The 20,565-nt window shown below is 56.9% G+C and overlaps 1 protein-coding gene and 1 non-coding gene across 9 annotated transcripts in view; both read left to right on the top strand.

Annotated features, from left to right (window-relative positions):
* The window catches only part of AP1B1 (adaptor related protein complex 1 subunit beta 1), a 111,821-nt gene extending 95,482 nt beyond the window's left edge, over nucleotides 1-16,339 (top strand). For 5 of the 8 annotated variants that reach the window (XM_074390831.1, XM_074390830.1, XM_074390827.1 and 2 more), the window contains 10 exons: nucleotides 1,375-1,473; nucleotides 1,976-2,235; nucleotides 2,876-3,077; nucleotides 3,928-3,948; nucleotides 4,538-4,681; nucleotides 9,520-9,665; nucleotides 11,903-12,032; nucleotides 12,285-12,369; nucleotides 13,337-13,423; nucleotides 13,517-15,131. In XM_074390831.1, the coding sequence (XP_074246932.1) occupies nucleotides 1,375-1,473; nucleotides 1,976-2,235; nucleotides 2,876-3,077; nucleotides 3,928-3,948; nucleotides 4,538-4,681; nucleotides 9,520-9,665; nucleotides 11,903-12,032; nucleotides 12,285-12,369; nucleotides 13,337-13,423; nucleotides 13,517-13,860 (1,518 nt within the window). In that variant the 3' untranslated portion in view covers nucleotides 13,861-15,131. The other 3 variants (XM_074390833.1, XM_074390834.1, XM_074390832.1) reach the window with 3 other exon arrangements.
* Nucleotides 10,573-10,668, top strand: LOC120361098 (small nucleolar RNA SNORD125). Its single transcript, XR_005577458.1, has one exon. It is a non-coding gene; the product is annotated as a small nucleolar RNA SNORD125 (small nucleolar RNA).
* Nucleotides 16,340-20,565: the final 4,226 nt, after the last annotated feature.

Below are 20,565 nucleotides of genomic sequence, written 5' to 3'. Positions count from 1 at the left end.
TCCCCATTAACCCTGTAAGGTGTAATGCCTGTTTTATAGATTAGGAAACTGACTCAGAGAAGCTAAAAGACTTGCCCAGGGTCACCCAGCTGGGAATTGATAGAACTGGAGTTCAAATGAGGTACAATCTGACTCCAGCTCCAGGCAAGCCGTTTTTAAAGCTCACAAGAATCCCTGAAGTAGGCCACACCTCTGCTTTATAGATGGGGATGAATGGCTTCCCATTGGCTGCCCAGGCAGGGGCTAGTCTGGAAGCCAGATGCTGGGCTGCCTTCTGCCTTGGAAACAGCCAGCCTACTGCTGTTGGCCCACGTGTCACCAAACTGCAAAGACTCTGCTTCGTCCCAGAACTGGAGGACCACATGTCCTCCATTCCACCTGCCGCTTTCAGCCTTCCCTGCACAAGTGCCCTCCTGCTGGGCAGGTCCCGGAGATGCCGCCAGCACGGCTGCCGCTGGGCTTCCTGCACTGCCACTCCTGCCCTCCAGCCGCAGACCTGTCCCTGGCACAGCCTGTGGGCTCCTGCACTGCCCCTGACTCCAGGAGCCTCGGGCTGCCCTCTTGCCCTAGCCTGGCGAAAATGAGGCCATGACTAAGGAGGGATTATGTATAGAGACTTGTTCTCGAATAGATATTTCTTCAGTCAGCAAGTATTTCTGAAGGGCCTACTATACAGCAGACACTAGATCGAGCAGTAACTAGTGACACAGCAGTAAGCCAGACAGACCTCACTCCAGCCCACAGGAAGCTCACTGCACAGGACAGCCAGCAACTGGTGGTGCTGTGAGAGGTGGAAGAGGCTGCAGAAGCGTGGGGGTTCTGGAGGTAGGGTTGGCATGAGATCTGAAGGGCAAGGAGGTGTTGGCCAGGATGAGGCCAGCTTCAGGGATGTCCAGGTGTGCAGCAGGGGCTGCTGGAGGGCCACCAGAAATGGTTCCCACCCTCTGATAGAAGCACGGCTCCTTGATGGCAGCCTCTGGGCCTCCGTGGTACTGTCACCACTCGTTGACAGATGGCCCTGATAAGAAGCATACCAGCCACGCGTGCGAGCCTCTCATAGTGCTGTAGCATCTAGAGCTCCAACAGGTTTCTAGAACCCTAGGGTTGGGTGACAGCCCCCAGCCTGCTTGGGTTTGCCAGATAGCCCATTGCTCAGCTCCTTCCTGAGTGAGATGCTGAGGTCTGGCTGGTCAGCGGCACCAACACCCATGGAGGCCCTTTGCCTGTGTGCTGTGACAACCCCAAACCTAGAATTGCTGTGCTTGGCTTCCAGGGACTTTGAACGCCCTTTTCCTCTTCAAGCCTTTTTGGTTTCCCGCTGTCCCCATGTGAAGCCCACACGTCCTCCTCGTCACCGCTGTTCCCTCCCTGCAGGTCCAGTTGCAGCTGCTGACCGCCATCGTGAAACTCTTCCTGAAGAAGCCAACAGAAACACAGGAGCTAGTGCAGCAGGTCCTCAGTTTGGCCACTCAGGTGGGTGCCAGCCTCCTCGCCATGCCCAGCACAGCCCTCACTGAAGCAGGGGAGCTTTTGTCCCAGCAACTAGACCTGGAAGTCAGGCCCACTCCTAAGACTGGCATCTAGAGGATGGGACTGGCTCCCTGCCTTCAGGGAGCTTAGAACACAAATTAAAGTTCAGTGAGGTCAAGTCGTGAAGTTGAGACAAACCAGAGAAAGAGGGCCCGTGGAAACCTGAGGGTGTGCAGAGGGGGCAGGAAGGGCAGGCCACAGAGGGCGGTTGGGAGTAGAGACAGGAGGGGCCAGGCTGGAGGAGAGCACCATGGGGAACGAGCCGGGGCCGGCGTATGGCCCTGTGGGTGGTGTAGGGACAGGCTCCTGGGAGCGCTCAGGACTGCTGTCCCCACTGGCCAGCCCCATGCCTCACCTGGATCACGGGGCTGCAGGAAGGTCTCCTCCTCACCCTCACTCGGCTGCTCTGCCGTGAGTTTCATGGGCTTCTCCTCACGCCCACAAGGACTCAGATAACCCGGACCTGCGGGACCGTGGCTACATCTACTGGCGCCTGCTCTCCACGGACCCAGTGGCAGCCAAGGAGGTGGTGCTGGCGGAGAAGCCGCTCATCTCTGAAGAGACAGACCTCATCGAGCCCACGCTGCTGGACGAGCTCCTCTGCTACGTCGGCACGCTGGCCTCCGTCTACCATAAGCCTCCCAGTGCCTTTGTGGAGGGGGGCCGGGGCGTCGTACACAAGAGCCTGCCACCCCGCACTGCCTCGTGAGTGAGAATGGCCAGTCGTGGGCCTGAGCCTCGCTCCTGCTTCCCCGGTTCAGCAGCACAGGCGCGCGGGCCTGGTGTGTTGTCCCCCTGCAAGGCCTGGGTCTGAGGAAAGCGGACCACCTTTTAGCAGATGTTTATTGTACACGAGGTATTTGCTAGATGACCTCATTCCATCCTAATGACAGCTCTGAGAGCAAATGTCCCCATTCGTCAGATGGGAACAATAGACAGAGCTTGAGTGACTGGTCCAGGACCCCACAGCCAGCAGAGCTGGGACTTAGACCAGTTCCGTCTCATTCCAGCGCCCTGTGCGTGCCTCCTCCTCTGCTGCTCCCAGGTGGTTGGTGTGAGCTGGCAGCACTAGGGCGCTGGCATCCAGTTTTCTCCTTAGCATGGGCTGAGGGGTAGAAGCAGGCGGCCCTCTCCCTTCACTCATCCTCACGGAGGGCCTAAAAGATGGGTCTGCTGTGGGAATGGGGAAGCAGTGGGGCCCTGTGGACAGCCCTGTTGGGGACGGTGACGAGACCCAGTGCCTGTGCTGGGGGAGGCGCCTGGAGGCTGGGGTCTCTTTGACCTTCCTGAGACATCCTCAGTACGTCCGCTCTACTGACCTCCTCTCCCTTCTGTGTCCTGGCAGGAATGAGAGCACAGAGAGCCCCGAGACGGCCCCTGCTGGAGCACCTCCCGGGGAGCAGCCAGATGTCATCCCCGCCCAGGGCGACCTGCTGGGTGACCTCCTCAACCTGGACCTCGGCCCCCCGGTGAGCGGCCCGCCCCTGGCCACCTCCTCAGTGCAGATGGGAGCTGTAGACCTTCTTGGCGGTGGCCTTGACAGCCTGGTATGTTGTGGGCCCTCTGGATGATGTTGATAATGATCTTCAGAGGCGCAGTCACTGAACATGCCTCCAGGCCAGGCACAAGCCAGGTGCCTCCGATACATTCTATTGAGTCCTTACCATCTGCCCTCGGAGGCGATTGTGAGCTCCCTACTTATGATGAGAAGGCCAAGGCTGAGAGAGGCCAGGCAGCCTTCCATCCGAGGTTGCACAGCCTGAGTCACAGACAGGATTCCACTCCCTTGTTAGACCTTGGAGTCCCAGGAGACCCCGGGCAGGGAGCCCATCCTAGCCCTTGCCCTGATCCTGGCATCAAAGTCACCTTTGCATTGTAAGGCGAGGGTGTTCCTGGCTTTGAGGAATCAGATTTGTGTCCACTTACCCTCATGCTGCCCCAGCTGGGAATAGCAACCCAGCCAGGCCTATTTGAGAGAGCATGGGAGGTCAGGGAGAGAGGGGAGGGGTGAGACTGACCTGGGTATCTCCCTGGAGCATCATCAGGCAACTGGGGGTGGCTAAGCCTCTTCATTTGGCTGTGCTCGGCTCAGGTCCCCACAGGGGCAGCACAGGGGCAGGAGCCTGGCGATCAGTGCCGCTAGGGTGAGGCAGGAGGGGCTGTGGTGCAGCATGGGAGGGTGTTGGGTGAAGGCGTGGGGGAGGTGCCTTTCATAGAGACAGGTCTGGGTCTCTCGTAGGCCCCGGCACAGCCTCATGCCACACTCCTCTCAGATGGAGCTACAGTTGACTCATCTCTTCCCTCTTTCCCTTCTCTTGTCTCTCTCTGTCTTCCTTCCTGGCTTTTCTCTCTGCATGTGGCTGCCTGTTCTCTTCACCTGCCTGCTTCCGCTTGGAGATGGGGGATGAGCCTGAAGGGGTACGGTCAACCCTTGCGTCACCAAGCCTTCGTCCTTGCTCCTCCCAAAAGCACCAACCCAGCATCCCAAGGGGCGGGTGATGTCAAAGCAGCCCTGCCTGCTGAGCCACTGCCTTGGTCCAGCGTCCTGGCAGCCTCTGCCCTGACCAACTGGCATCCAGCTGCCCCTGGGCCCTATAGCCATGGATTCTTGCCCAGTCCTCACCACCCATGACACATCGCCTTGTCAACTCTGGGATTGCCAGCCCTCAGTCCCACAAACCCTCTCTGATGTCCTGAAGGGAGAGCGCCCATCTGCATAGCATGTCTCCACCCAGCCATGTGTCTCGGGACCTCCTTTTATCCATGGGCTGAGTGTCAATTTGGGAGTGTCCCCAGCCCTTTCCCAGAGGTTACTCCTAAGGCTCAAGGCTTGCAGGGCATGGGAGGGCTCAGCCTCTCTTCCCTACCCTCTCTCTGTCTCATTTCTGTAACTTAGACTTGATGTGGAGGCTGCCCTTCCCCCAGCCCCCAGTGTATTCTAAAGAGCCAGGTGGCTCTACTCATTCCCAGCCCGATGCTGCCTCTGACTCTTTCCCTCCCTTTCCAGATTGGGGGCACCAACTTCGTGGCACCTCCAACAGCATCAGTACCAGCCAATCTTGGAGCACCCATCGGCAGTGGCCTGAGTGACCTCTTTGACCTAACCAGTGGCGTGGGCACCCTGTCAGGATCATATGTGGCCCCCAGAGCAGTAAGTCACCAGCCTTCTTTCTTGGCAAGAGCAGAGAGAAGTCAGACTGGCATGTGGGCTCCTTTAAATGGCCTCGGCCGTGGAATTGGCTCAGGCCAGTGCTGATGAGGGAAGCCGGGGGCCATGGGGACACTGAGAAAGAGGAGCTAAGTCAGGCTTGTCGGGGGTGGGGGCCTAGGAAGGCTTCCCAGAGGAGGGGTTGCAGAAACTCATTAGCTGAACGAAAGTAGTTAGGGGGCTCCAGGCCCAGGGAACAGCCTGTAGCAAGGCCTGGAGGAAAGGGAGGCCCCGGCCTCTGCCAGGGAATCAGCAGCGGCCTGTCAGCTGGGAGCAGCAGTTCTTGGTGCCATCAGACCCAGCACCCCTTAGTCATCACAGACATTTTACATTGTCACCGTTCCTCTCCTTAAATGCAATTGGTGGGCTGTGTAACCTACCTACACATAGCATTCCAAAAATACTCAGATATGCTTTCACTGCATGGAGGAGACATAAAAGGAAGAGAATACAAGTGTCTGTATCAGTTTATAAATGCCCGGGCACGCCCTCCCACCCACCCCAGACGACATGAAGTTGCCAGGTGTTTGCTGTAGGGCAAAGTCACTGTGACTGTGACAGCCATAGCTGTTTGTAGCCTGGACCTCGTGAGTATTTTGGCCAGTGGTGCCGTTCATTTCTGAAGTGGTCGCTGCCTTCCAGTAAGGTTCTAAGTAAGACAAGGAACAGGCTTCCCTTGATTTTCCTGAGAATTGTGTTCCTGGAAGTCTCACGGTATGTTGAAACCATGCAGAAAATACTGAAGGACGCAGGACACTTGCTGTGGGGTGGTTGTCTCGTGGCAGAAGGTCCAGCATCCCTGACTGCGGCCCACTACACATTGTGCCACCTGAAGATGCCCACAGATGCCTCCTGTGCCACCTAGGGCGCAACCCCGAGACTCCTGGCTAGACTAGACATCAGTGAGGGAGGAAGCTGGCAAGGCTAGGCTGAGTGTTTGCTTTTTTTTTTTTTTTTTTTTTTTTTTTTTGAGACGGAGTTTCGCTCTTGTTACCCAGGCTGGAGTGCAATGGCGCGATCTCGGCTCACCGCAACCTCCGCCTCCTGGGTTCAAGCAGTTCTCCTGCCTCAGCCTCCTGAGTAGCTGGGATTACAGGCACATGCCACCATGCCCAGCTAATTTTTTGTTTTTTTAGTAGAGACGGGGTTTCACCATGTTGACCAGGATGGTCTCGATCTCTCGACCTCGTGATCCACCCGCCTCGGCCTCCCAAAGTGCTGGGATCACAGGCTTGAGCCACTGCGCCCGGCCGAGTGTTTGTTCTTGATCCTGGCACAGCCGGAGCCATTGGAAAGTTTTGAGCAGAGGGATGAAGCAGTCAGATTTGCACTTGAGAGCTGGCTGCGTGTGCAGGGAGGGGCAGGGCAGAAGCACCGAGATGGGGGTTCTGTGGCAGGGAGGAGTGCTGCTGCAGCTGGACAACGAGGGTGTCCTGTGGGTGGAAGCAGACAGACTTCAGAGCTCCTTGGGAGGGAAGAGCCGGGGCTTAGGGAAGGAGAGCTGAGTTTGGGGTGTGAGAACATGCAGGCCGGGCAGTGAGGAGGGCTCAGTGTGTGCCATGTCGTCAGTGGCAAAGAAGCTGCCAAAGGGGACCAACCTGGCCTGATTCCCTCACTGCACTCAGATCAGAAGCTGCGTTTGCCAGAGCCCCCCTCTCTCTTCTGAGGTCCCCTGCCCCTCTCCAATCTGGCTTTTCCCACCATGTGCCAGCTGCACCTGCAGTGGTGGGCACTAGAGGCCTCTGGCAGGGTCTGGGCACTGAGAGGCCCACAGCAGACAGTAGCTCTGATGCTAGCAGCTGCAGGGACAGCACACCATTCCACAGCCACCGCCAGCACATCCTCCTCCCGGCAGCCCCTTGTGGCTCTTCCTCCCATTTCGTGGTTGAAAAATCCAAGTGCTTTTGCCTAAGGTCACGTAGCTGGTGACAGAGTCTGGAAGTGAAAGCAGGTGACACTAATATCTCTGCTCCAGACCCCTACATGATGGCAGTCCCACAGAGTGTGAGAACCACCTATGCCCCTGCCTTCGCTTGTGGGGTGTCAGGGCCAGCAGGACCAAGGGAACGTAGGATCGTGGTATGACATACAGCATGTGCAGTTGACTTACTACCTGGATTGGCTGTGCCAAGGCATGAGGCCAACCCGTACTCATCAGAAGCCTGATATCACAGGCATACAAAGCAGGACTAAGGGACAGAAGTATGGCAAAGTCTCCTGTAACCCTGTGGGAGCCAGCCCTTGCCAGGCACTGCAGAGCTGCCTGGAATAGACAGCCTAGAGCTTTTTTGTATTTTTAGTAGAGACAAGATTTCACCATGTTGGCCTGGCTGGTCTTAAAACTCCTGACCTCAGGTGATCCACCTACCTTGGCCTCCCAAAGTGCTGGGATTACAGGTGTGTGCCACCATGCATGGCCATGTGCTCATCTTAGAAGTGTTATCTCTGCTTTGTCTTTATGAAGAGTCAGATGAGTATAGGAGAGCATGCTGGAAAGGAGAGGGGATGGGATCATCAAGTCATCAGGTCAGGCTCCCTGGAGGAGGAGTCCTTATGACATGGGCAGGATTTTCCCCACTGCCTTGGTCATGGGAGGGTTCTAGGGTGTGGGTGCACTCTCCCTTCAGAATCAGTCAGTAGGTATCCACATCTTCCCAACAGCCCTGTGTCCACCTGGAATTGTTCATTCCTCACGCATTTCCACACCCCGCCTGTGGGGTTAAAGACATTGGCCAGCCGGGCGCGGTGGCTCAAGCCTGTAATCCCAGCACTTTGGGAGGCCGAGGCGGGTGGATCACGAGGTCGAGAGATCGAGACCATCCTGGTCAACCTGGTGAAACCCTGTCTCTACTAAAAATACAAAAAATTAGCTGGGCATGGTGGCACGTGCCTGTAATCCCAGCTACTCAGGAGGCTGAGGCAGGAGAATTGCCTGAACCCAGGAGGCGGAGGTTGCGGTGAGCCGAGATCGCGCCATTGCACTCCAGCCTGGGTAACAAGAGCGAAACTCGGTCTCAAAAAAAAAAAAAAAAAAAAAGACATTGGCCAACCCTGCTGGTCTAAGGCAGTGAGGCTGGCTGTGCATCAGAACTTTTGGGCTCCTCAAGCATTTGGGTCAGCTGGAGGTGACAGTTCATTGGTTCATCCAGTAAAGATTGAAGATCGTTCTGCTAGGACCTGTGTGAGACACCATGAACCCACAGTGACCAAGAGCAGTGAGGTCCCCATCCCCAGCCATGGACGACTGAGAGAGGGTCAGGGTAAAGGAGGCCCGATGGGGGGCCCAGGGGAGTCGTCCATGAGGGAGCCCTGCCCCAGGTCAGGTTCAGCCAGCCTCGCAGTACTCTCGGCTGCCATGGCACAGCTGAGAGCCAAAGCAGGCTGCTTTCTGTCCTCACAGATCTGGCCAGGGGGGCACAGAGGGTGCTCAGGGTTAACCAAGCAGGATGGGGGTGGGAAAGCACTTTCAAAGCAGAGCGAACAATGGGTGTGAGGTCCCGGGGCGGGGGCAAGCCAAGCCTGGGGAGCAGATGGGTACCAGGCTGTGGCGGCCAAGGCCCATGGAGGCCACTGCAGGGTTGGAAGGGGTTTCTCGGGGTGCCATGATCAGATTTGCATTTCACAAAATGGCTTAAGCGGCTATGGAAAGCGGCAGAGGGTGGAAATGGGGTACCACTTGGTAGCTGCTGTCTTACCTGGGGACATCTGGTGGCAGCTCAAATGCTGGTGGTGCCTCTGGAGATGGAGAGGAGTGGAGGCCCTGGAGGCAGATATAGGAGGTGGCCCCGAGGAGACTTGGGTTGCGTGACTGCCTAAAGGGGGTTAGGGTGGGGCAGGGGCTGGTGCCTAATGTTTCTGCAGTTTCTGAAACTGGCAACCTGAGAGACAATGGGAACCTTCGTTGGCACTGGATGCGCTTGCGGAAGCTGTTGGTGGGGTTTGAGCCTTTTGACCCCAAGGGGCCTGTAAGCTGTACATAGGAGAGTAACCGCCTGAGAAGTGTTTGTGAGTCCCCAGGATGCTGTTGGTGGATGTCTTCCCGGGGCAGGGCTGTACTTATGCTGTTTGCTCAGCAAACACTCCCCAAACACTGGTTACACACCAATCTCTGAGCCAAGGAGATAAAGACAGAAAAATAGAGCCTTTCCCTCAGCGAGCTATCTGGGTACAGGGGAGACAGACACAAGTTCATATGTGTCTGCTGTAACGTCACTGGGTCGAGGGAGCCTGGGGGTAGGCTTCCCAGAGGAGGTGGTCCTTGAGCTGAGACTCAGATGACAAGGGCAGCCAAGCAGCGGAAGGCCAGCCAGGCGACGGGTCCTCTTAGGTACTGTCCTTGGTCAGACCAGTTTCTACAGCCGAAGGCCAGCCCTGCCTCCTGCAAGAGAGGACAGGTGGTGATGGCCAGCAAGGCCCTGGCTGTGGCTGAGCCTCAGGATGCCACTGGGCACTGAGTTCTGTCCTTGGCTCATGGACTTCCTCAGTCCTACTTCCCAAGAGGTCCCTCCATTCCCCTCTGAGGAGTCACGTCAGCCCTTGAGCGCCCAAGCACCTCCCCACTCGAAGCTGCTCTGAGAGGCAGCCGTGTCATGGTGTCCTCGGTGGGACATGGGATTATTCTCTTCCTGATGTGTACCTGGTCATCCCCTAGCAGTAAAGGTGGGGGTGCTGGATATGGGAGATGCCTGCAGGAAAGAGAAAAAGCACCCTCAGGTGGGCTGTTGAGTTTGGGCTGGGGGAAGAGGCACCCACCTGCCCCCTCCACACCCTCTTCCCTGCAGGTCTGGCTCCCAGCCATGAAGGCCAAGGGGCTAGAGATCTCAGGCACCTTCACCCGCCAGGTGGGCTCCATCTCCATGGACCTGCAGCTGACCAACAAGGCCTTGCAGGTCATGACCGACTTTGCCATCCAGTTCAACCGCAACAGGTGAGCTCCCTGAGGCCAGCACACCTCTGAAGGGGAGGCCTAGGAGAGAATCCACTTGGAGTCTGTTCTGGGGACTGCAGGCAGGGATGGAGCAGGGCTGGGGTGGTGCCCCTTTTCTGGAGGATGTTCTCCACCATCCCTTGGGCCAGAACTCTCTAAAGCAGTGGGTTTTGTTGTTGTTGTTGTTGTTTTGGAGACAGTCTCGCTCTGTCACACAGGCTGGAGTGCAGTGGAGCCTCCTCAGCTTACTGCAGCCTCCACCTCCCAGGTTCAAGCAATTCTCCTGCCTCAGCCTCCTGAGTAGCTGGGACTACAGGCACACACCACCATGCCTGGCTAATTTTTTGTGTTTTTAGTAGAGATAGGGTTTCTCCATGTTGCCCAGGCTGGCCTTGAACTCCTGAGCTCAGACAATCCACCCACCTCGGCCTCCCAAAGTGCTAGGATTACAGGCTTGAACCACTGCACCCAGCCAAGCAGTGGGATTTTTACCCCGAAGTGGCCTCTTCATATGGACTCCAAAGTACCAGGCAGAGTGGGGAAGGGCGTCTCTCCTTTTAGTTTTAATTTTTTTTTTAGATGCGGGTTCAGGATATTGCCCAGGTTGGTCTTGAACCCTTGAGGAACATCCTGCTTCAGCTGAGGAGCCTACCTCTGGCAAACACCCCACATAGTGGTGGGGGTGGGACCTGTCTTAGGGACCAGCTCTCAGAAGGCTGGTAGGGAGTGGGCCTGCCTGCCAGCCTCCCCCTGCATGGCAGAGGATTAAAAGTGTCAGATGGGGCCTCTGGGAGCAGTAGATGTTCCATCCCCCTTCCCACTGGGTCCCCTACACCCGGTGTCAGTGGGAAAGTTGCCTGTCTGGCACTGTCATGGACCCAGCCACTGAGGCTAGGGCTTCCTGGGGACCCCTGGCAGCCCCTCCTGATGATTCTTCTTCCTGAGCATGCTCATGATGAGCAAACTGAGCCTCTAAGAAGTTGACTGAAGGGGCTGCTTCCCCAGGGGAGCCTGGGGGCGGGTAGGTCCTGACCCTTGGATAGGCTGGGCAGGAGATGGCTCTGCCACTCACCTTCATGTGACCCTGGAGGCCGCAGAAGTGGTCCAGACTCTGAGAGGTGGTCCCACTGGTTTCCTCTAGCAAGCTTACTGTGTGCTGAATGCCTCCTGGGCACCAAGTCCTGTGCCACTGGCTTTGGGAGTATTGTCTCTCTTGAGCCACCTGATGGCCCAGCAGAGTCACTGCCATCACCCCTTTTTAGTAGGTAATCACACCTGGCTCCTTGGACAGGTCACATAGCTGGCAGTAGTGGAGCTCCCAGGAAAGCCTGGTGTGCTGAGCCACCAGGTGGGCCTGAGGTTTCCCAAGTCTCCCTCTGTGTCCCAGCCAGGCCTAATGGCTTCTTGGACAGAGCACAGGCTGGGGTCAGGCAGCTCAAATTCTGATTCTCAGCAGTACCGATCACTCTATGGGGTCTGACCCAAGCCTGTTCCTCCCTGAGACGGTGTCCGCATCTAGAGATGGAAAGAAGTGTACCTGGCTATTTTTATGAGGCTAGGAGGTATAATATCGAATGCACAGCCTGGGTATACTGAGCACTCCGTTCGTGCCCCCATTCCCATGCCCTGGGGGCACGAACTTCCAAGAGCCTGGGGCTGGCATGTCTCACACCCGTGAGGATCTTCCTAATTTGCCATTGTGCTGGTTTGCAGAGAAGCAGGGCTTTCCTGAATCTCTCTGTGGCCACTCTGTGACCCTGGCCAGTTTTGGCCAAGAGGGTAAAATCCAGCATCTTGCTTGGGATGGTCGGATCCCTCCTGGGAGTTGGGGATTGGCAGCAGAGACTTGGGTGGTCCCAGAGCTTTCAAGGTAGAAGCAGCTTACCCTCCAGGACCCTGGCATTAGACAGAGCTCCTCAAGGGCAGGACAGGGCAAGACCTGCTTACCTGGGCCCACCAGTGTCTGGCCCAGAGGACAGGAACAGAGCTGGGCTTCAGTCCTGCAGCCAGGCTGGGGCAGAGCAGCTAGCCTAGAGTTCTTTCTTTCTGTCCACGTGGCCATCTGGGGAAGGGAGGCTGGGAGTCCATCCTTCCGTCCAGGGCCTTGAGTGTGGGAAGGCTGGCAGGGTGAGAGGCTCCCTGCCAACCACAGCCCAGCTCCCGAGCCCGAGGAGCTCACCTGCCCTGCATCAGCACCTGCTCCCCCTGCCATCCCTGCGGGGCTCCTCTCTCCCCAGCTTTGGCCTGGCCCCCGCCGCCCCCCTCCAGGTCCACGCGCCACTCAGCCCCAACCAGACAGTGGAGATCTCCCTGCCTCTCAGCACGGTGGGCTCGGTCATGAAGATGGAGCCCCTGAACAACCTCCAGGTGCGTTCCGGGCAGGGCGGGCACCCCAGTCCTTACCCATCCACCAGCCGGGCCCCACCGGGGTCAGCAGAGGGCTGTGTCTGTGGAGTCAAGCTCTTAGCTGCAGATGTGTTGGGGAGGCCCAGGTTAGGGGATGAGGGGTATGTTTACCAGGGAATGGCCTGGGAGAGAATCTGCTCAGCAACGCCCTTCCTGGGGCCTCAGAGGTGGTATCAAGCCCCAGGGACTGACTGGGGACCCCCTTGTGCCTAGGTGGCTGTGAAGAACAACATCGATGTCTTCTACTTCAGCACCTTGTACCCACTGCACATTCTCTTTGTGGAGGATGGGAAGATGGGTGAGTCATGAGGGAGACCCCTTGGGTGCCTGAAATGGGGCTGTGGCTTGGGAACCTGACAAGGTGGTGCCTTTACCAAGGCCCGGTTGGACTGCCTTGCCCACAGTGGAGTCCAGGAGTCGCTGCTCCCTGTGGAGCCTGGAGTGAGGGGCATACCCAGGACCCCCAGGGCCTTGGTGGCCAGCTCTGGTCTGACAGGTGGGCTGTGCCACATGGAATTCACCTCACTCCCAGGCTCTCTCGCTCACTCCTCAGCCTTGTCCCACAGGCTGCAGAAAGCCCAGGTTGTGTCACACGCCTGGTAACCCCCTCTGTGCCCTGGCTGGAACCCCCGAGAAGGGTGTTGATCACAGCACACAGATGGCCCCCAACCTGCCCCTGGCTGCATGGAGCCCTTGGCCCATGTCATCTCTTGCTTGCAGAAGTCCTGCATGGAGGCTGTGACTACCCAGCAGGCGGCTCGCCAAGGAGGAAGGCATGTGGGGGTGGGAGGGGAGAGCTGAGGCCCAGGCGCAAGAAGCCAGGGTCATTTGGAAGCAGCACCGAGGCCTCCTTCACAGAGCGGAGGGTGTGCTCAGGGAAGCAGTAGGGTACGCAGTTATCCTGGAGGCCTGTGCTGCCTTTCCAGGGCCCTGGACAGCCCCGTGCTGTGCTTCTCCCCTGCGCCCTTGAGTCTCTGGCAGGCATGGTCCTCCAGACACTGCCCCTCCTGGGCCCTGCTGGCAGCACTGGTTGGTGGGGGGCTGCAGTGTGGCTTCGGTGGTGTTAACTTCTGTCTCCGTGTTTGGTTGCTGCATGTCACCTTCCCCGCTGGTGCCGGTGATGCAGGACTTAGAGGTTAGCACCTAGTGCCTGTCGCCGGCTTTCAGGTGGCACCATAAAGGCCAGACCATTTCCTGTTGAGCTGCGGAGGGCCCACAGGTTTATGACAGGCCCACCTCTCACCCCCACCCCGCTCACCCCACAGACCGGCAGATGTTCCTGGCCACATGGAAGGATATTCCCAATGAGAATGAGGCCCAGTTCCAGATCAGAGACTGTCCTCTCAATGCAGGTGAGGACTCCGAGCCCCGGCCCCAGCCCCTCACCTGTGCCCAGGCCCCGCGCACTGACTGTGGGGCCTCCCACGGCCATGTGACCCCCACAGAGGCTGCGAGCAGCAAGCTGCAGAGCAGCAACATCTTCACCGTCGCCAAGAGGAACGTGGAGGGCCAGGACATGCTCTACCAGTCCCTGAAGCTGACCAACGGCATCTGGGTGCTGGCGGAGCTGCGGATCCAGCCGGGCAACCCCAGCTGCACGGTGAGAGCCCCAGCACCCGCTGCCCTGTGGCCTTGGAGCCTCCTCTCCCTTCCAGGCCAGGGGCTGGCTCTGGTGGAGGACGTGGTCCAAGCGTCCCTTCAAGCCTGGCTTGAACCAGAATCAGTTCTGTCCCTGGGAAGGACCTTTCTAGAAAGCTTCCAACTCAACCCCGTCAAGTTACCCAGATAAGACACCAGTTGGGTATGAGAACAGTGAGTTGGACTAGAATGCTGTGTAAAATTGGGCCCTGGGAGGTGGTGCAGTTGGCGGGGCACCCCCTGACTGGGAAGTGGCATTGCTGGGCACAGGCCCTGACCCTGCCCTGTGAGTGCCTGCATGTCCGGCTGGGAGGACATTGGTTCCCAGGAGCCCGAGCTTCCCAGGCCTTAAGGCAGACCCGTCGGGTGGCTTCCCTGGGGCACGAAGTTATCCTGGAGGCCTGCGCTGCCTTTCCAGGGCCCTGGACAGCCCCATGCTCTGCTTCTCCCCTGCACCCCTGAGTCTCTGGCAGGCGTGGTCCTCCAGACACTGCCCCTCCTGGGCCCTGCTGGCAGCGCTGGTTGGTGGGGGGCTGCCGTGTGGCTTCGGTGGTGGTAACTTCCGTCTCCGTGTTTGGTTGCTGCATGTCACCTTCCCCGCTGGTGCCCGTGGTACAGGACTTAGAGGTTAGCAGATCACTTTCTCTTTCCTCATCTGCCCTCCCCAGCCTCGGCTCCTGTCCTGGCCCCCATGCACCCCATGTCTCCTGTCTGCACCCCATCTCACCTGGCAGGCTCCATCCAGGTGGCCCTGATTGAGGTGCTGACACCCCACTTCCACACATTCACAGTGTGCACAGAGCCCTTCCTAGGAGGCCCAGAGGAGCCCTGTGGGCTGCTGCTGACCTGCGGAACTCCACAGTTCCCACTTCCCGACTGCACCCTGCAGAACCAGTGCTTTAGAGTGGATGGGTGGGGACTCCTCCCTCCTCTGCCTGCGATCTCACACTCAGTCCGCAGAGTGGGCAAAGTCTCTACCATGCCTGCTTCCTACGCAGGAAACCAGGAACGAGCCCAGCACCCCTCCAGGCTCCCCCCCAGCGCTCTGCACCCCTTGGGATTTTCTGTCAGGCTTCAGTCCTGAGGACCCCAGACCCTCAGGGACTCCGGGGGCCCTGGCAGCCCTTGGGGTGGGGGCCGGGCACTCCCTGGCAGCCTCCGGCTCGTGACTCACACTGCTCGCCAGCAGGGCTCTGGTGACTAGGCTGACAGCAGGTGTGTGGGCTGCAAGTATATTTGGTCCACACCGGGCTGGCTGCGACAGCCGCCCCCTCTGCTTTCCCTCACATCTGTGCCAGGCGCAGCTGCTGCCAGGCTGTGTGCACGCCACGCTCTCCCATTGGTTCCCACTCTCCTCCCCACCCACTTCCTTCCTGAGAGGAGCCCCAGGGACGAGCACTTTCTCCCCCGACCCCTCTTTCCCCTACAGCTGTCCCTGAAGTGTCGAGCGCCAGAGGTGTCCCAGCATGTGTACCAGGCCTACGAGACCATCCTCAAGAACTGAGGCCCCAGCCAGTGCCCACCCCAGCCTCCTGCCCACCCCATCGAAGACCCCCTGGGGTTGGCAGCACATCTTCCTCCTCACAGGAGGGATCAGGCGGGGATCCTGGCTACCGAGGGGGCTCCCTGATCCTGATGGCAGCACCCACCCGATCCCTGGGGTGGGGCACCACCCCCTCCTGGGGTGAGAGCGCAGTGCACTCAACGTGCTCCAGGACACCCCTGCTCCTGTGGCTGTGACATGTGGGGTCAGGTGAGGAGGGGACCAAAGGAAACCGCCAGAGCGGCCACAGAAACTGTGTATGAAGGGTGAGCCTGGAGCTTGCCCCTCCAACTCACAGCCCCTGGCTCCTTGGTCTCGGGTTGGTGTTAAAGGGCCCCCTGCTGCCACCTCTAATGGGATGGACCTGCCAACCTAGCTTACGGTATGCAGGGAGGGGTCCCCTTGGTACAGGAGAGCTGCTTGCTTAAGGCCTGGGGCTCAAGGGGCTATGAGTGTGGGCAGAGGGCCAGAGCTGGGTTGGGAGGAGCCCAGGGCCTGCACCAACCACCCACAGCCACCAGGTTGGTTCCCTGCAGCTGTGCCAGTTGGGCCACAGCCTCCCGAGGCTGACCTGCGTGGTCAAGACCAGGCAGAAGCTCCCAGAGCCTGTCTCGGGCTCCTGTCCCCCTGGCAGCTGCACCATCCCCCGCTCCCCACTTCTGCCCCAAGGATGGTCACTGCCTACGATACATTCCTCAGTGTCACCTCTGAGCCCACGACTCCTGCAGCAGGGACCGGGCCAAGGGATGGGGCTGGGCAAGCGGGTGCGCCTCCGTTTGGGTTTCTTCGGGGTTTCTCTGTAGTGTCTGCTGCCCTCCTCCTGGCCTCCCAGGTTTCAGTTGTGTCTGAAAGAGCATTAGGTTTTCCTGTTACTGCGGTTTAATAATAAAGAAAGATTCGGCTTTTGGCAATCACGGACACTTTTTTCCCCTCCACCGAATGTCAGGATTGAAAGCTGCCTCCAAGTGGCTGGGGATGGTTTTCTGACCCTACAGTAACTAGGTCTAATATATATCATCAGAAAATATATATTGTATGTTTATTCTTATTTTCAGAAAGAGAAAGTGAATAAAAATGATGGCATCAAGTGTGTCCCCAGCCAGTGTGTCAGGCCTGAGGCTCTTCTGGGCGGGAGTGCTGGGCTACAGGGACCCCAGGGTCAAGAGCTCCAGTTGTGTGGGCAGCCATGGCCCCTCCTGTGGTACTCTGAGGACAGCACCTTCCCTCCATCCTGTCCTTGGCAAACTGACTGCTGCGGTCTGCTGCTGTCCCTGGCACCTCTCCTGCCATTGATCCCTCCTCCCCCAGAGCTGAGGCTGTCTTGCCTTGTGATGCTGCCCAGAAAGCTGGGCTCCCCTTGCGTTTTTCTCCAGCTCCCTGTCATCTGGGAGGCTCCAGGGGGCATGATCAGGGCAGCCGTGGGAGAGGAGGTGGGCACATGGACCAGGCCAGCCAGCACCGAGGACATCTTGTGTGGCCCCAGTCCTGGCACTGGCCTGGCTCCCAGGTGAGGGCGGCCAGACCTTGGGCGGGGCTTCATCGGCCGAGCTGCCTATTGGCTGGCGGGCCTCAGCCTGCTTCTGAGGGAGGAGTAGCCCAGCTGCCCCTCAGCCCGTTTCAGCCCCAGCGGCTCCTTCATGTTCTCTGTGCACTTAGCTCCCCACACACTGCCCACCTTATACACACCACTGCCTTCCTGGCTGCCGGAAGCTGGGTGAAGACAGCCTGCCCTCTTCCGGGCATCACAGGGACCCCTGGCCCTCCACTGCCCCACCTCAGACCTCTGAAGTGTCACTATGCTGCCCTGGGGACCCCAGGGTCAAGGGCTCAAGGTGTGTCCCCTGTGGTGACCCCTCCATAGAGTAGAACCAACCGAGGCCCTTGACTGCACAACCCTGGTTCTTGCCTCGCCTGAGAGTCCCCAAATGCAGCTGGAATCCTTGTCCTGCCATGGTACTAGAGGCTGGTGAACCCTTGATGACAGGTACCGTCACCCTGCCATGTCACTTGCCTCCCCTGAGCCCAACACCTGCGTGCTCTGCCTGCGGAGCAGCTGCCACCACTCCTGTGGCCTGCCGGCTCAGCCATTCAGGGGACTTGGCACTTCACCTCCCCACCCCTCCATCGCAAGGCCAGGAGAGTGCAATTGTGGGATCGATGTCCCCACCAGAGGCCCAGGACAAGCCACCTGGGTGAAGAGCGATGGTGAGAAAAGTGAACCATCCACCCCTGGACACCTCGAGTTTGAATCGGTCTGCTCAAGCCTCAGGTGATTGTGAGTGCTGCCTCACCACAACTGGGCCCTCTTTCACCACCGCCCCTCCCCCTCAGAGCCCACCATATACTGCAGAGGCTTAAGCCACACATGGGGAAACTGAGGCAGGGAGGGCCTTCATGCTCCCAGTCCCACCCACACCACTGCATCAGGAGAGCAGGCACACAGGATGCTCCTCTGAGGCTTCGCCTTTAGGAAGAGTGTTTTAGGACATAGCCAGTCTGTGCTCTTCATCTTCCCTGTCCCTCCCTCACCTCCAAGGGTCATCACAGGTGCCTCTCTCCTGCTCACGTGGCCCTTCCTGGTCCTGACACGCTCAGGCCTCCCTGCCTCACCTCTCAGAGGCCTTGGCATCCAAAGCTTGGGGCATTTCCCTGGCTTTTCTTGGAAAGATTCCCCAGTATCTTGAACCTTCCCAGCCAATCAGGAAATCCAACAACAGCAACCAGTTATTTCTGGAGGGTCCAACACACACCCAAGGGCTGATGGGTTCCCCTGTGCGCCAGACACTGCTAAAGCTGTTGCGGGACGAGTTTCACACTGTTTAATCTTCAGCTAGTGGTTTGTGTTCATTTTTATGGAGTAAGTAATTCAGGACCATGGCGAGGTCACCCAGACAGATTCAAGTTCTTCCTCCAACCCCGTCCTCAGTCCTTAGTTTCCTTCCTAAAGACATACATTGTCGCTAGATTTTGATTTTCATCTAGGGATATTCTGTGCATGTGTATAAGCAAATCCATGTAGAGATTTACTAAACGAATGATAGCACACCTAGACACTGCCAGCCTGTGGCATCTCTGACCTGACAGTCATTTCTGGAGCTGTTTCCCTGTCAGTACGAGCAGACAGACCCTCTCAGCCTTCCTTGTGTGAGGATTAGCCAGTCCCCGCTGTGGGGCATTCAGGCTGTTTCTGCAGCCTAAGCAATGCTGCCTTGAATACCTCCCACATACACCCTTGCTCATAGGCAGGGACGTAGCTGTAGGCTCCAGGCCGGAACTGCTGAACGGAGGGTATACACAAGATGCATTTTCTATTTTAGCTCTGGTTTTGAAAAGGTAACGCACTCACACGGGTCGAAATCTAAAAGACAAGATAGATATAAAAATCTACCTTTTTCCTCATTTTTCTCCCCAAAGGAAACCAATGTAACTATCCAAAGAGACTCAATGGTGCCTAATGTGGATTTTTCCCCTTCTTATATACAAATGGTAGCACAGAATACATGCTGGGCTTATATCGAAGAGGTTTTTCCATTATTAGCCCATTATAGAGAGTGTCCTCCTGCTTTTAATTTTTTTAAACAGCTGTGTGGTATTCCTTTTTTTTTTTTTTGAGACAGCCTTGCTCTGTCACCCAGACTGGAGTGCAATGGCGTAATCTCAGCTCACTGCAACCTCCGTCTCCCAGGCTCAAGCAATTCTCATGCCTCAGCCTCCTGAGTAGCTGGGATTACAGGAGGGCACCACCACACCCCGCTAATTATTTTTTCTATTTTTAGTAGAGATGGGATTTCACTATGTTGGCCAGGGTGCTCTTGAACTCCCAACCTCAGGTGGTCTGCTTGCCTCAGCCTCCTAAATTGTTGGGATTACAGGAGTGAGCCACGTCATCCAGCCTTTTTTTTTTTTTTTTTTTTTTTAAAAGACAGAGTCTCTGTCACCCAGGCTGGAGTGCAGTGGTATATTCTATTCATGGCTACTGCAGTCTTAACCTCCCAGGCTCAAGTGATCCTCCCGCCTCAGCCTCCTGAGTAGCTAGGACTACAAGTGCACACCACCACACCCAGCAAATTTGTTATTTTTTTGTAGAGGCAGGGTCTTTTCATGTTGCCCAGGCTGGTCTCAAACTCCTGGGCTCAACAACCTACCTGCCTCAGCTTCCCAACATGCTGGGATTACAGGCATGAGCCACTGCACCCGGCCTTCCTGAGTTTTCAGTGTGCCACTTCGCATGCGTTTTTGAGCCACTTGTGTGTCCCTTCCTGTGAGCTGTCTTCACATTTTCTGTCATTTTTCTATCTGATTATTGATCCTTTTCTTACTGATTTAACATTATTTGTCCCTATTGTGTTATTACTTTTACTTTCCATGCTGACATTGGGCTTCTTGGAAGGGTGTAATTTTCTTTTTTTTTTTTTTTTTTTTTTTTGAGACGGAGTTTCGCTCTTGTTACCCAGGCTGGAGTGCAATGGCGCGATCTCGGCTCACGGCAACCTCTGCCTCCTGGGTTCAGGCAATTCTCATTTATAGGCACGTGCCACCATGCCCAGCTAATTTTTTGTATTTTTAGTAGAGACGGGGTTTCCCATGTTGACCAGGATGGTCTCGATCTCTTGACCTCGTGATCCACCCGCCTCGGCCTCCCAAAGTGCTGGGATTACAGGCTTGAGCCACCGCGCCCGGCCGAGGTGTAATTTTCTTTTAATTTTTTCTTTCTAGTGCTTGTCTGCTCCTGGCTTTTGCATTTCAATCCTGTCCCATCTGGGCTTTCTGTAGGAATGAGGTAGGGATCCAACTTCCCCTTTCCCCAGATGGTTCCCCGCTTGTCTCCACACCATTTACTGAATAATTCATCTTTTCCCCACAGATCTGAAATGCCATTTTTATCATATTCTAAATTTCCACATACATTTGGGTGTTTTTTCTGGACTCTGTTCTATATCAGAGAATTTGTCTATTCATGTTTTGATAACTTTTATTTATTACTTTTTTAAAACAGGGTTTCACCATGTTGGTCAGCCTGGTCTTGGAACTCCCGACCTCAGGTGATCTGCCTGCCTTGGCCTCCTTGGATTACAGGCATGAGCCACCACGCCTAGCTATTTTTCTTTATTTTTTTGAGATGGAGTTTAGCTCTTGTTGCCCAGGCTGGAGTGCAATGGCACGATCTCGGCTCACTGCAACCTCTGCCTCCAGGGTTCAAGCGATTCTCCTGCCTCAGCCTCCTGAGTAGCTGGGATTACAGGCATGTGCCACCATGCCTGGCTAATTTCATATTTTTTAGTAGAGTTGGGATTTCTCCATGTTGGTCAGGCT

This window comes from Saimiri boliviensis, chromosome 21, assembly GCF_048565385.1.
Source record: "Saimiri boliviensis isolate mSaiBol1 chromosome 21, mSaiBol1.pri, whole genome shotgun sequence".
Taxonomy (NCBI): domain Eukaryota; kingdom Metazoa; phylum Chordata; class Mammalia; order Primates; family Cebidae; genus Saimiri; species Saimiri boliviensis.
Note: the sequence above shows the minus strand (reverse complement) of the source record. Positions and strands in the feature narration are given on the sequence as shown.